General features: G+C 57.2%; 1 protein-coding gene across 5 annotated transcripts in view; it reads left to right on the top strand.

The window, feature by feature from the left end:
* KAZN (kazrin, periplakin interacting protein) overlaps nucleotides 1-13,673 on the top strand; it is a 1,036,128-nt gene that overhangs the window by 973,439 nt on the left and 49,016 nt on the right. For all 5 annotated transcript variants that reach the window (XM_064589897.1, XM_064589898.1, XM_064589899.1 and 2 more), the window contains 3 exons: nucleotides 1,084-1,220; nucleotides 5,841-6,011; nucleotides 12,689-12,878. In XM_064589897.1, the coding sequence (XP_064445967.1) occupies nucleotides 1,084-1,220; nucleotides 5,841-6,011; nucleotides 12,689-12,878 (498 nt within the window). The remainder of the gene's footprint in view (nucleotides 1-1,083; nucleotides 1,221-5,840; nucleotides 6,012-12,688; nucleotides 12,879-13,673) is intronic.

The following is a 13,673-nucleotide window of genomic DNA, read 5'->3' as shown; positions in this document are numbered from 1 at the left end:
CTTTTGGTTTCTGTGACCCATGTTGCTGTACACGTTTGTGTCTGTGTGTTTGTGTGGACGTATGTTTTCATTTCCGTTGGGTGTATGCCTGCAGGGGGATTGCTGGATCACAAGGTAACTTGATACTGAATCACTTGGGGAACTCTCAGGCTCTCTTCCAACATGGCGGCACCATTCCATCCATCCCCAGCGTGTGACATGTCCCAGTTTCCCCACATCTGTGTCAACACTTGAGTCTATCTTATTTATTTTGGCCGTTCTAGTGAGTGTGAAGTGGTATCTCGTTGGGGTTTTGATTTGCATTTCCCCTGTTGATGAATGATGTCAAGCTCCTTTTCGTGTACTCATTGACCATTTCTTGGAGAAATGTCTATTCAGATGGTTTGCCTATTTTTTACTTGGGTTGTCTTTTTATTATTGGGTTGTAAGAGCTCTGTGTCTATTCTACATGTCAGCCCCTTATCAGATAGACAGTTTGCAAGTATTTTCTCCCGTTACCTGAGTTGTCTTTTTACTTCCTTAGTGGTGGCCTTGGAAGCACAGCAGGGTTCCATGTTGATGGAGTGTGATGCATCTGTATTTGTTCCGCTATGCATACTTTTGGTGTCATATCTTGCTGCATGTTTTTAATCAAGTGCTTCTCCTGTGGAGGGAACGAACTAGATGATGGACTGTCGTGCTGGGCTGAGTGGTCCTGGGGCACAGAGTAGACCATGGGGGCTCATTCAGCAGGGAGTCGGGCGCCACCAGCTTCCTGGGCCGTGGATGTGGGTGCTCACCAGGCCTCCAGCTCCCTGTCCCTGGAGACCTCTTCAGCTCAGGGCTTGGAGGGATGCTCAGTCTAGGACTTGCTGCCCTGACTGGATCAATAAAACTGAGAGGTGAGGAGAGGGACTGTTGAGACAGGCGGACCTGCGTTCGAGTCTTGGGAATGCCACTAAGTGACCTGGGCACATGGGAGAGAAACGTCATCTTTCTACACCCCGCTTTCTTATCTCTTAAAAGGATAGAGGCAGGGTCCCAGCATCTGGGACCATCGAACAACTGGGGTCTCGGGCACTAACTCACTCCCCTGCCCCGCAGCCATGAAAGCCGACCGGAAGCGCCTGAAGGGCGAGAAGACCGACCTGGTGAGCCAGATGCAGCAGCTGTATGCCACGCTGGAGAGCCGCGAGGAGCAACTGCGCGACTTCATCCGCAACTACGAGCAACACCGCAAGGTGGGGGCAGGCCCCTCCCTCCCCCTTCCTCTCCCCGCCCCCTGCTCCCGCCCCTCCCCCATCCCAGACACCCACTTCCTCCCCTCCCCCTGCCTCCCTGCCCCCTGCTCCCTCCCCCAGATACCAGCTCCCCCTCCTCCCCTTCCTGCTCCCTCAGCCCTCTTCCTTTCCTCTTCTCCCCTCCCCTGCTCCCTCTCCTCCCCCCCCCCGACGCCAGCTCCCTCCCCCCTTGACCCCCTCTGCAGACACCAGCACCCCTACCTGCCACTGCCTGCAGGATATCTTCTCTGCCATCACGAGGTCTGGCTTCACTAATCCCCAAACACACACTCATTGCCCATGTCACCTGCTCACCTGAGGAGGACTCGGGTTTAGCTATGGAGATGAAATGGGCATAGCCCCTAGCTGGGGGCCCCCATGCCTCCTGGGCAAATAAGCCTGGGCTGGACAGCCCAGTTGGTGACAGTGTAGACAATGGATTCTGGCTGGCCTGGGTTCAGATCCCAGCCCCCAAGGTATGCGTCCTAGGGCATCTCGCCTCACCTTGGAGAGCCTCAGACCTTGGAGAGGTATGAAGAACACTGGATGAGGTGATCTGCGTGGCATCTGGTGTATACTGAGGGCTTGGTAAATATTAGCTATGCGTCTTGTTAATAATACCATAATAACAGTGTGCAGAGAGACCTGGGAGCCCTGGTGAGAGAGCAGGAAATTCTGCCTGCAGGGAAAGAGTCTTGGAAGGCTTTACGGAGGAGGTGACATATGAGTTGGGCTCTGTGGGGTGAGTAGGACTTTAGTCAAACAAATGAGTTATTTCCACTGTTGATGTTTACGGAGCAACCCGAGGCTGACCACAGAGAAGAGGTCCTGGCCGCCCCCACCCGTGAGCCATGGGTGGTTGCTGGGCATTTCAGTGGCACTGTGGCCTTCCTGGGGCTTAATAGCAAACACTTCTGTCTTGCAGTGGGTCATCAAATTTGTTTTTATAATTGGGCTCCTACTTGAAAATAAAATTTCCACGGAGATCCAGCTCCCCCACTGGACCATGCCCTTTTTTTTAAAGTCCAGGTAACTGGGGGGCCCCCCTGCTAAGTCCAACCAGCAGTGGGGGGTAAGGTTGAAGCTGCTGCAGCCGTGGGCAGCCATAGACAGCCACAGCTCAGCATCAGATGTCACTCTTACGGAATGGCTTCATAAGACCCTTCAGATTTGTTTCCAGAAAAATGGAATTTGGAAAACATGAATGTTTTTGTTAAATTACTGTCTTAAGCCTTGTTGTCATGTGGAGCAAGTTGTTCTTATACTTCCAGCCTATCAGTGGAGTAGTAACATTGTGATAGTCTTTAACCCTTCTTGGGTCCAACCCCATTTTACAGATGGGAAGACTGAGGCCATGAAGGGTCCAGGGACAAACCCAAAGCCACATATTTAGAGCTGGTTTGGAGAAGCTAAAACCACAAGTCCTGATTTTATTCGGTCTCTTCCAAGATCTTGCAACTGGTTAAAAAAAAATGACTTGCCTTTTATGCACAAAATAAGTGTCCCTGTGTGAACAGGATGAAGGGAACCCTCAGGTGCCCCCCACCCTCCTTGGCCCTGCCACTTCACCTGGCCCTGCTCAGCCAGTTCCTCCTGGGGACCCCCGCAGGCCTTCCCTGGAGCAGGGAGCAGATCCCAGTTCTCTGAGCTCCTAGGGTCAGCACGGGCGCAGGCTGCTGAGAAATGAGGGGTTCGGGGCCTGCCCAGAAAGTTCACAGAATTGCAACATCCCAGCAAGTTGTGCCTAATGCATGTTCCCTGTCACATGGGTGCCATTCCGAGGTGGATTTGGGACTCTCCATAAATCAGCTGAGGAAGTTCTTGCAGCAAGCCGGGCAGCCAGGCGGGGGGCCAATTGCTGTCACAATAGGCCACCTTCATCCTGCCCTCCTCACCTCCCCAGCCAGGCCTGTGTCCCCCTGCCACCCCCTCCTCACTGCACCCCTCCTACTTCTGTCCAGTGAGCCCCAGGTGCCAGTAGGGGGACCCCACTCCCAGCTTCGCATCTGAGGCCCGGCACAGCGGGCCAAATCCTCCCCTCATAAATCCCGGCCACCCTGACGCACATCTGGGTCCAGCCTCCCTGGCTAGTCTCCTTTCTGTTGCTTTCCTGCCTCAGTTACCAGCAAGGATTGAGACCTCTACCACACTGTCTGAGGGGCTGGGGAACTTATTTCTCTGGCCTCAATGCGCTCATCTGTGAAATGGGGATCACTACAGTCCCCCACCTCACGGGTGGTTGCGAGGTTTAAATATAATTGCCTAAAACGCTGAGGCACCGTACTCAGCATGTGTTCAGAACATTCCGTGTCAGTTGCTGCCGAGCCCACTCTCCTGCCGCCAGGGAATATGATCATGGGAGGGGGCATCAGAGTCTTCACCAAGTCGAAAAGCACCTGTCTACGGGCTTTCCCTCTGGTCTGCTCATGACCAGTGCAGTCAGTGACTGCAAACAGACACAGAGACAAAGATGACCCTGAGGGTCCTAGGGGACCTTCCTCCTAATTCAAAATGTTTTGTAAGCAGCCTCTTGCACACCAGCCGGTTCTAAGGGACGGTCCTTACCCAGTTACTCAGTTCCACACACTTCATCTCCCGGGCCCTTCTGTGATCCAGGCTTGCGGGTGGGCGCTGGGGGCCGATGCCCAGGACATGGCTCAGCCCCCAGGGTAGGAGCTCCCCCTCTGCGTGTGTGCTGGGGGCCCTGCCTGTCCCCTGTTGCCCTGACCCTACCTGAACCCAGCTCCACAGAGAAGGGAGAACTAACCAGCAGTGGCATGCCTCCGTGCACTGAGAGTCTTGCTTCCAGAACCTCAGTACAGCTCCACCTGTGATGGGTGATAGTACCATCCGTCGCTGTGTATCTTGCATGGCCGGTTTTTGCAGAGCATCCCTCACCCTGGGAGGTGGTACTGTCGCCATCTCACAAATGAGGTGGTTGGTCGAGGTTTGGGGAAGTTGAACAACTCAGCCAGCGCCCTGCAGCAAAGACTCAAACCCAGGCGTCCTGAGCCCAAAGAGCAAGGGCCAGCGGCACGTCCTGGAAGGGACCATCCCCCGCACCCCCTCTAGGCTGCACTGAAGCTGGGGCGCGCGGGCTGCTCGCACCAGCCCAGGAGCCGTGGCGCGATGGCCTTCCCGGCCGGCCCCCTGCAGCCGAGTGTGCCTGATCATGTCGCAGCTGTGTCTGTTGCCCGCTGCTGTGTGCGGGCTGTCCCCGCTGGGACCCGGGTCTGTGCCCGCACCCCGAAGCTGCACGTCCCTGCTCTCACACGGCGTGTGCCGGGGGCCTCTGCTCTGAGAGCTCCACGGATGCAGGCATTTCTGTGTGGCTCGTGCCTGCCCACGGCATCCGTGAATACGGGTTCGGTGGCCAACGTCGGGTGGCAGAACGGAGAGCCCAGGGCTGCTCTCAGGCGGGTGGTCCCGGAAGGCTGCTCAGAGAGGACCGCCGAGCAGGCACTGCTGTGTGCCCACGCCGTGCTGAGCTCGCCACGTGGATGGTCTCATTCCATCCTCAAAGTAACACCCTGAAGTCCCTGCGTATTATCTCTGGGTTACAGACAAGGGCGCGGGGGCCCGATAGTCATTGCCGCTTGTCCTTGCAGAGCCAGGATTTGACCCACACTCCCTCTCCCCAGACCATAAGCCGTAGCCTCAGCCCTGTGACAACCGCAGAGAAAAGGCCAGCCCCCGGCCTCCCTGGCTCTGGCCATCTGGCTGTCAGGCCTTTGGCGACAGGGCTGGTAAACACGGCAGGAGGGCCGCCTCCCTCCACGGCCCCAGGCTGCACACAGACCTGGAGCACCGCTCCTGATCCGATCAATGGGAAGACCTTGCTGGGGGTTGGGCAGGGCCCTGCGCTGGGACCCTTCTTCTTGGGAAGGGCGCCTGCTGATCAGACACGTGGCTCTTGCCCACGGAGGTCAGGCCCCCTGATTCAGCTGTCTGTCCCTTGGCTTCGCTCGCTCGGCGCAGCCGGAGCCCCGGGCCCTTCCCTCTGCACCCCAGGGGAAACGGCTCGGGGCGGGGGACCGGCCGGCGACCGTGCTGCCTTCAGTCACAGCCGCTCGCCTGCTTTGGCGTGGGCTGTGACCCCGTGGGGTGCTGCGGGACCCCGGGGCAGCCAGAGCAGCTGCTCAGCCACTGTCTCTTTCTCCGTCTCTCCTTTCCGTGACACACACGTTACCAAACCACCCGGACAAAGCCCCACACCCGCTACTGACCCAGACTTCCCTCGGACTCCACGTATTTCCCACACGGGAGGTCATTTCATCTTTATAACAATTCTTTGAAACAAGTAATATCAACTACCCCCCACCATTTCAGAGATGGAGAAACGGAGACTTGATGGGGTAAAAACACTTCCTCGTCGCATTCATTTGCTCATTGATTCACAGAAACAGTATTTACTGAGCATCTCCTAATGGTTTGTCTCAGTCTGGTCCCCCAGCTAAGCTGTGGCAGAGCCGGGGGCCTCCCCTCACCTTCCTCTGGTCCAGGGCTCAAGGCCCCCCTCTGGCCCTTCCAAGAGGAGGCCCCGCGCCCCCGCAGTAACGGCTTGGTGCTCTTTCCCCGCAGGAGAGCGAGGATGCCGTCAAAGCCCTGGCTAAGGAGAAGGACCTGCTGGAGCGCGAGAAGTGGGAGCTGCGGCGCCAAGCCAAGGAGGCCACGGACCATGCCACGGCGCTGCGCTCCCAGCTGGACCTCAAGGACAACCGGATGAAGGAGCTGGAGGCCGAGCTGGCCATGGTGAGACCCCTCCCCACCTTCACACAGCCAGGGCGTCTGGGCTGCTAGAAGCCATGTGACACGCTGGGGACGGGGTGTGGGGACAGGTTCACTGGGAGTCCCCCGGTGGAGTCACACAGAACGGGCCGGGGAGGGGGTGCGGCTGGGCACGGGGTCTGTGATGCTCTGTCAGCTTCCTTCCACATCAATCCCTGAGCCCAGGCCGCAGCCCCTCATCCACATGCAGGCGCCGGGCGAGTGTGCTGGGAGCCCATCCTCCCTTCCACGCACCCAGGCCACTGTCAACAAACAAAGCCCATTTTTGTTAAAAATACACATATTTGTTTAGGAAAACATTTGGGGGAAAATACACCAAAAAACTAACTGGTTATTTCTGGGTAGGAGGATTGCAAGAAACCTCTAGTGAAAATGTCTTACTTGGGTTGTCAAGGAAAAAAATGTTATTTTTTTTTTTTTCCAATCCAAAACAAACCTTCAAAGTAACTTCCAAACGCTGAGTTTTCCATGGAAGTACCCAGCCCGCATGTGGGGACAGAGAGCCCAGGTGGTGTGTCCGGGCCTGGTGGACAGGGGAGAAGTGCCTGGGTGGCTCAGTCGGTTAAGGTCCGACTCTTGATTTCTTTCAGTTCAGGTCATGATCGCAGGGTCGTGAGATTAAGCCCCGCATTGGGTTCCACGCTGGACATGGAGCCTGCTTGAGATTCTCTCTCTCCCTCTGCCCCTCCCCCTCACTCTCCCACCCCCACTGGTGGAAGGGGTCCCAGGCCCTGGAGTCCTGCTCTGCCTGTTCCGGTGTGACCTCGGGCCACTCACTGAGCTTCTCTGGGCTTCAGTGCCCTTTATCTGGTACTGGAAGGGGGCGGGGTTCTTACCTCACCCTGCCCTCCCAGGAGGTGGCCGGGAAACTCCAGGGAGCCCATGGCTTTAGGGGCCTTTGAAACTACCAGGGGCTCAATGTGACCGTGGCTGGGAGAAGTGTGTGCAGGGTGCTCCTGAGGGGTGGGGGAGCGAGGGGGTCCCACGAAGCTCTTAGAACACAACGGCCTCCTGCAGAGAGCACGGATGCGGGCTAACCATGTGGTGACAGCCACGGGTTCTGGGTTTGAATCCAGCCCCGTTGCTTCCTAGCTGTGTGACCTCGGGCGGGACCCTTCACCTCTCGGGACCTGTTTCGTCAAGTCTACATAGGGCTAACTGCATCTACTCCATAGGGCCTTTCTGAGGATTTCAGTGAAGTAACGTGAGGGAAGCACTTCACGTGGTGCTGTACGTACTGAGGATATCGCGGCACAAACCTTCTCTGGGGTCACTTCCTTCAGGACCATGGGCCACCCTGTGGCGGGTCAGGACCCCTGGACCTCTCCTGGGTCTCCTGTCCAATGCTGACCCCTAGTGGTCAGAACTGCCCGGGCCGGAAGAAGCTGCAGCTGCGAGGTCCCCTCGAAGGGTGGGTGCTTCTCCCACCAGTGAGGTCGGTGGCGCTGGCCGCCTGCAGCCCAGGGCAGAAACCTTCCCAGCTGCAGACCTGGGAAGATGGTGCAGGTCCTCCCAGTGCCCCGCACGTAGATGGCCACATGTGTCTTCCTGGCCGTGGAGCACTGGCCTCAAGCATTCTGGGGATTTCTGGGGTCTTTCAGAATTGGGAACCAGATCTCCTCTCTTTCTCCTCTCACTGTGCCCAGAATGCTCAGCCTGCTTCCGTTCTGGCCAACGGCACTCAGATCCTTGCCCTCTCCTCTGGCGGGCATCACACCCCCTCTGCTAAGTGTGAATAGTTACGGTGAGTATTTGCAGCCTAGGGTACAGGCCTCTTATCCATCAGCGTGGCCGATGTCTGCCTAGGGCTCGGCGGCAGAGGGAGGGCCTTTGCTAAGACGCATGACAGCCCCGGTGTTGTTGGGGTGTTCACCAGACTGGAGGTTCCCTCTGTTGCCCGCCATCCGCAGAATTTCACACCCTGGAGGCTTCCGGAACTGCCTGCTCCAGGCAGCGTTGACAGCTTGTCCCACTGCCATGCTGGCCAGGCCGAGACTAAAGGGAGGGTGCCGTCCCTGGGCGTGTGCCTTATACATGTGCCTTGGGTGTGAGCCACCGAAAGCCGCTCTGGCTGGTTTAGCACATGGGATGTGCTGGAAGGGAAGTCAGGAGCTCACAGGTGCAGCGGGAAGGTGGAGGGCCAGACTTAGATATGATTCGAAGCCAAGGTAGTCACAGAGGTGGGGAAGCCAGGGTTCTACACGGAGTGGTCTGCTCAGCGGCCCCTGTTGGGGAGGATGAACTTGAACCTGCCTCAGAATGGCACCCCAGTTTGTTTTTTTTTTTGTAAGTCCAGCAAAGGTAGCAAAATGGCCCTTCTAGGGTCACTTGTTTACCACTTACCTAGGGGTCCTGGCTTTGGCCACTGGTGATGAGTCATTTCTTAAGTGACACCAAGGTGCCACCAAGGAGATGGGAGCTGAGCTGGCAAATTCACACCCACCCGTGACAGTAAAACCCTGGGAAGCAGTTGGGTGCCTGATGAGCATAAGCGGGCCCTGTCCCAATTTAGGCATCGCCCCTCCTTCCAGCCTCTGTGGGGGAGCTGGGCTCTGGGTCTCCACACACCCTGTGTGGCTCTGAAGGGCCTGCTTCCCTTGAGTAAATGCCAAAGACTTGGGCTTCCCAAGAAAGCAAAGCCCTCTGGGTGTTTGGGGGTGGCAGCACCCACGTTCCCACTCAGCCACCTGCCCTTGTGGGGGGAGGTGTTCCCGATTAACGACTCCTGGCCGCCCCAGGCATTACCGCTCCCGGCATGGTTTCACCTCTGTAACCACACTGGCCTCGGGGGACCACCCTGTGGGGTGTACGTATATATTTTTTAACATGTTCCTTTATTGAGATATAATTCACCTACCATAAAATTCATCCTTTTTAAGATGTACGATTCAGTGGATTTTAGTATGTTCACAGAGCCATGCAACCTTCACCACGGTATAGTTCCAGAACAATTTCACCACCCTAAAAAGAAATTCATACCTATTAGCAGTCACTCCAGTGAGGCCTATATTCCTGTTGTGCCCATTTTAGGGATGTGGAAACAGGCTCGGGGGGCAGGAGCTCACCCAGGGCTGCCCAGCAGGTGGAGTCGGGCAGGCCCTGTGCCCCATGATGTGGCGCCTTCGCTCGCGAGGTCTTTAAAAAAGACATCCGGCTGCTGGTCTGAAGGAGGCACTGCCCCCAGCAGCCATGGCTTGTCTCTCAGGCCCTCCCCACTGGCGTCCACCACACAGAAGGGATGGGAGCCAGGACTGCCAGCCCCCGAGATCACAGGCTTCCCCGAAATGCTAGTCCTGCCGCCCCCCCCACTAAAGCTTGGTTCATCGTGGCCTAGTTTTCTGTCAACCCTGTGTCTCCAAAACAGGAGACGTTTCTTCCATTGACTACACTGTAAATGTGGCTCCTCACCCTCGGCACTGTTGACATTTGGGGTCAGGTAAGTTTGTTGTGGGGCCGGCCGGCGCACTGGAGGATGCCTGACACCTTCCCTGGCTTCTGCCCACTAGGTGCCAGGAACACCTCCCAGTTGGGAAAACCAAAAGTCTCGGGACATTTCCCAGGGTTCCCTGGGGAGGTGGGTAGGGGCAGATTTCGCCCCAGTTGAGAACCAGTCTTCTGTAAAGTTGGATGTTTCTCAAGAAGGGAGCGTGGGACGGCCCCGTCTCAGCATCGGGCTATGCTTAACAGAGTCCCAGTTGGGTCCTGCCATCTTCAGGCTGTGTGACTTCTGACAAGGCACTCAGCCTCTCTGAATCTCAGTTTCCACATGTATGAAGTCAGGACTATAAGACATTCCTCCTGGGGCGGTGGTGAGGTGAGGAGATGCTCAGTGAACGGCAGCTGTTGACCGGTGTTCTGCACCTAGCCCCATCCTGTCCTCGGCCCCACCAGGATGAGGAGGTGTGGATTCTCGTGTCCCTTCCACTGGCCAGTCACTGTGCGACCTCAAGTCACTTTTAGCCTGCCTGGGCCTCCGTTTCCTTGTCTGTAAAAATGGCAGCCGCCACAGGCCCAGGCGAGAGTCAGGTGTGGTGAGGGCGGGTGAGAGGCAGGGTCAAGCAGCAGGGGGATGACGGGGGCGGCCGAGCTCTGGGTTGGCGCTCTTTCTGCCCTCGCGCTGCGGAAACCCGCCTGCCACAAGCAGCACCTCCTGGCCCTGGACCAGACCTGCTCACAGACCTGCTCATGTTTTCCTGGAGGTTCCTATACCAGGATCCTCCCAGCCTTTGGCCAGCGGAGACGTCCCCTGGACAAGCAGGAATGCCTTGAAAAGCTAGTGAAGGATTCCGCTGAGCCACACTCCCAGCATCCATCGGGGGCCCAGGCTCACTGTCCAATGCAGACTACTTCATGGCTGCCCATCAGCAGGCCTTCCAGGCAGTCAGGGAGGGAGGCCCAGGGCAGGGTCCAGCCTGTCTCCTGGATCTTCTCACCCTGTGTGTGTGTGTGGAGGGGCGGGGGGCATCAATGACCCCACCAACCCCCGCAGCTGCGACTTACTGAACGTGCAGTAGGGCAGCCGGCGTCCTGGGCTTTCGTGGGACCTAGTCCACGTCTTACAGATGTTCCGTGATAAGTCACTAACCTTTATTGAGTATTTTCCCATAGGCCAGGGCTCTCCATAGCAACCATGTGATCCCCCTCAGACAGATGAGGGCATGGTGGCGCCGAGGGCTGAGGGACCTCACTCAGGATCCCCCCCACTGGGAAGGGGTGCAGCCGGGCTCAAATCCCGGCAGTCCGATTTCTGAGCCCAAACTCCAAAGCACTTTGCTGGGCCACTTTGTCACACAACTCTGGGTGGTGCTACTTAAACAGAAAGGATCCCTCTCCGTTACCCATCCTACTCGTGAGGACCTTGCTCAAGGTCACACAGCAAGTTAAATAGCAGAAGTGGAGTTTGAACCCAGTTCTGTCTGATTTCCGTCACGTGAGGGGGTTTGAGCCAATGTCCCACTATCCATTAGCTCAGAACTCCAGGCGCAGAGCACTCGGGAGAGGGGAGAGGCTCAGACAGAAGAGGGAGCCAGCGTTCAAGGGATGCTCCCAGCATTAAAGCACATTCAGCGGAAGAGGTCAGCCAAAGAACGCGGTGTAGACTGCTACAGGAAGATGACCCGTTGCAGTGCTGGGCGTGCATGCACACGCACATGCCTCTATTTTAAGTTGACTCTACACACTTCTCCTGTAGGTCTCGTCTCTGTTGTAGCTCTGTCATGAGTGGACCATTTGTAAGAGTCCCTGTGCTTTAGAACTCAGAGGTACCACCACCCCATCCTGCAGTACTCGCCGTAGGGGACCCCCCAGCTGTCAAGTAGCAATGATGTCAAGCTGCCTGGTGAGCTAGAAGGTGCCTCTCCCAGGCCCAGACAGAGCTGAGGCCCCACCTGGGAGAAGAAAGCCAGGTGGGGACAGAAGAGCGATCCCTAAGGCTTCCCGCATAGGTACCTGGGAACGTGTGCAAGAGGGCAGAGCTGAGGGCTCATTCGCATGATGGCAGACAGACCTGGGGCTCATTTCTCAACCCTGAGTCTGTCTTCCAGGCAGCCAAGATGGATTGGGCAGGAGGAAGCAAGGGAGTAGGGCAGCTTAGTGCATGGAGTGGTAGCCGGATGGAGGGCCAGGAGGTCAGATGCACATGGTGCGGTACCCTGGTGGCCAGGAAATGGGAGTCTCCCATGTTGCTGGGTTGCTGCAAGCCTATAACAACCCTACGACACCCCCAGCCTAGCAGGATTGTTCCCTTGCTTTGGGGGTAAGTTAACAGAGCAGATTCCCTGAGCTGTCAGCCTGGACATAGCAGAGCCTGCTTCCGTTAATTCTGAGGATTTTTATTGATCGCTGCATGTGCCCAGCTCCAAGCCAGGGCCTGTGGATTTCGTGGTGACCAGGCACACCCCAGTCTCTGCTTCATGGATTCAGAGTCTGCATTACTTGGGCTGGTGATTTCGTTGCCCCAGAGGAGTGTCGGTGCTGTAGAAACCACGGGGCTCATGGCCAGACTCCCAGGCTTGGGACCCCCTTGAATGTTGTGCTTGCTGTGCATTCTTGAAGAAGTCACTTCTCTAAGCTTCGGATTCCTCCTCCGTCAAGCACAGATAATCTTCCACTCCCTACTTGAGACCCAGGGCTGTTGCACTGAGCACATGATGGTTTTTCTAAACTGGAAGGGAGATTATTACCTGGCTTGGGGGATGGGACTGATACCTTCCAACTCAGCCTCCTCCTGCCATGGAGGGGGAGTCATTTCATAGACTTGGGGTGTCCAAGCTAGAGGGAACCCTAAAGATTGCTTGCTCTGGGGTTTTCATTTTACAGGTGGGGAAGCTGAGGCTCAGGAAGGCAGTGACTTTTCCTCCACTGTGATTCAAATCCCAGCTGGTCCTTGGAGAACCAGAAAGAATGGGTGATAAGTGTGTCCTTGGACAACCCCCCTTTCTCTTGTAACCCTGGTCTCACTTTGTGTTAGCAGGAACTAAGGGGTAACCCCAAAGTGAGTGCAATGCGATGCAGAGCCAGAGATCACCTGGTACCAAGGTCGGACTCCCGGCTCTCTCACCATGGTGGGTCCTGGCCAAGCAACAGGCCAAGAGGTCACCTCGATCACATTGTCTTTTTCTGTCTCCCGGCCCTCTCTCCAGGCCAAGCAGTCCTTAGCTACGCTGACCAAGGACGTCCCCAAGCGGCATTCACTTGCCATGCCGGGGGAGACGGTGCTCAACGGCAACCAGGAGTGGGTGGTGCAGGCCGACCTCCCGCTGACCGCGGCCATCCGGCAGAGCCAGCAGACTCTGTACCACTCACACACACCCCACCCTGCAGACCGGCAAGGTGAGTCCTGCCCCCAGCCTGGCCCCGCCCTGGCTGCGGGGGCTTCTTAGGAGCCGCTGACCTCCCCAGTGGGGGGAAGCAGCCCCTCTCTTCCCACTGTGGCTGCTTAGGGGGCTTGTGGGGCAGAGACCACAGGCTTGTGTAACTGAGAAGTCCCAGAGATGGACTTCAGGCACAGCTGTATCTCGCGGGCCGGACAGTATCGGGGTGTGTCCACCTCTCTGTCTCGGCCCCGCCTGCCTCCCTTTGGCCTCCTCTTTAGGCCGTCTCTTTCCACAAAGCAGCAAAACGGTCTCCAGCAAGTTCAGGCTTTTAAGGTCTTAAAGCGCAGAAGTCGGGAGAAAGAAAAACTGGCTCTTTCTCTGTTTAGAGTAAATGCCAAAGAAGGACTCTGATTGGCTAGGCTGGGTCACATGCCCACCCCTGGGCCAATGACTGTGTCTAGGGAGTGCTGCACGGATTCTCCAGCCAGGGTCTCGGGATCCTTGGCGGGGGGCGGGGGGACAGCAGAGCGCCTCGATTAACAGCGCCACGCGGTCACGGGATGTGTGGGAGGGCCACGGAACACGGGTTCGCTCCCGGCACTGGCGGGGGGCGCGGTGCAGCCTCCGGGCAGCTTCCGCACCCACTGGCCGTGCCACACGTGAGTGGCTGCCTTTGTGTGCCACGTGCAGGTGCTGCCCCCACCTAGCTGGGAACCCCAGTCCCTGACTGCAGAGCCCATTCATTGCCCATCCCTCTCCCGCGCCCTACCCCCCCCGCCCACTGCGGCGTTCAACCCTATGGCCGATTACT

Source organism: Mirounga angustirostris, unplaced genomic scaffold (assembly GCF_029215605.1).
Source record: "Mirounga angustirostris isolate CCGP_5_RB_7025 unplaced genomic scaffold, mMirAng1.0.hap1 SCAF_4, whole genome shotgun sequence".
Lineage (NCBI taxonomy): Eukaryota > Metazoa > Chordata > Mammalia > Carnivora > Phocidae > Mirounga > Mirounga angustirostris.
This window is presented reverse-complemented; position numbering and strand designations above follow the sequence as displayed.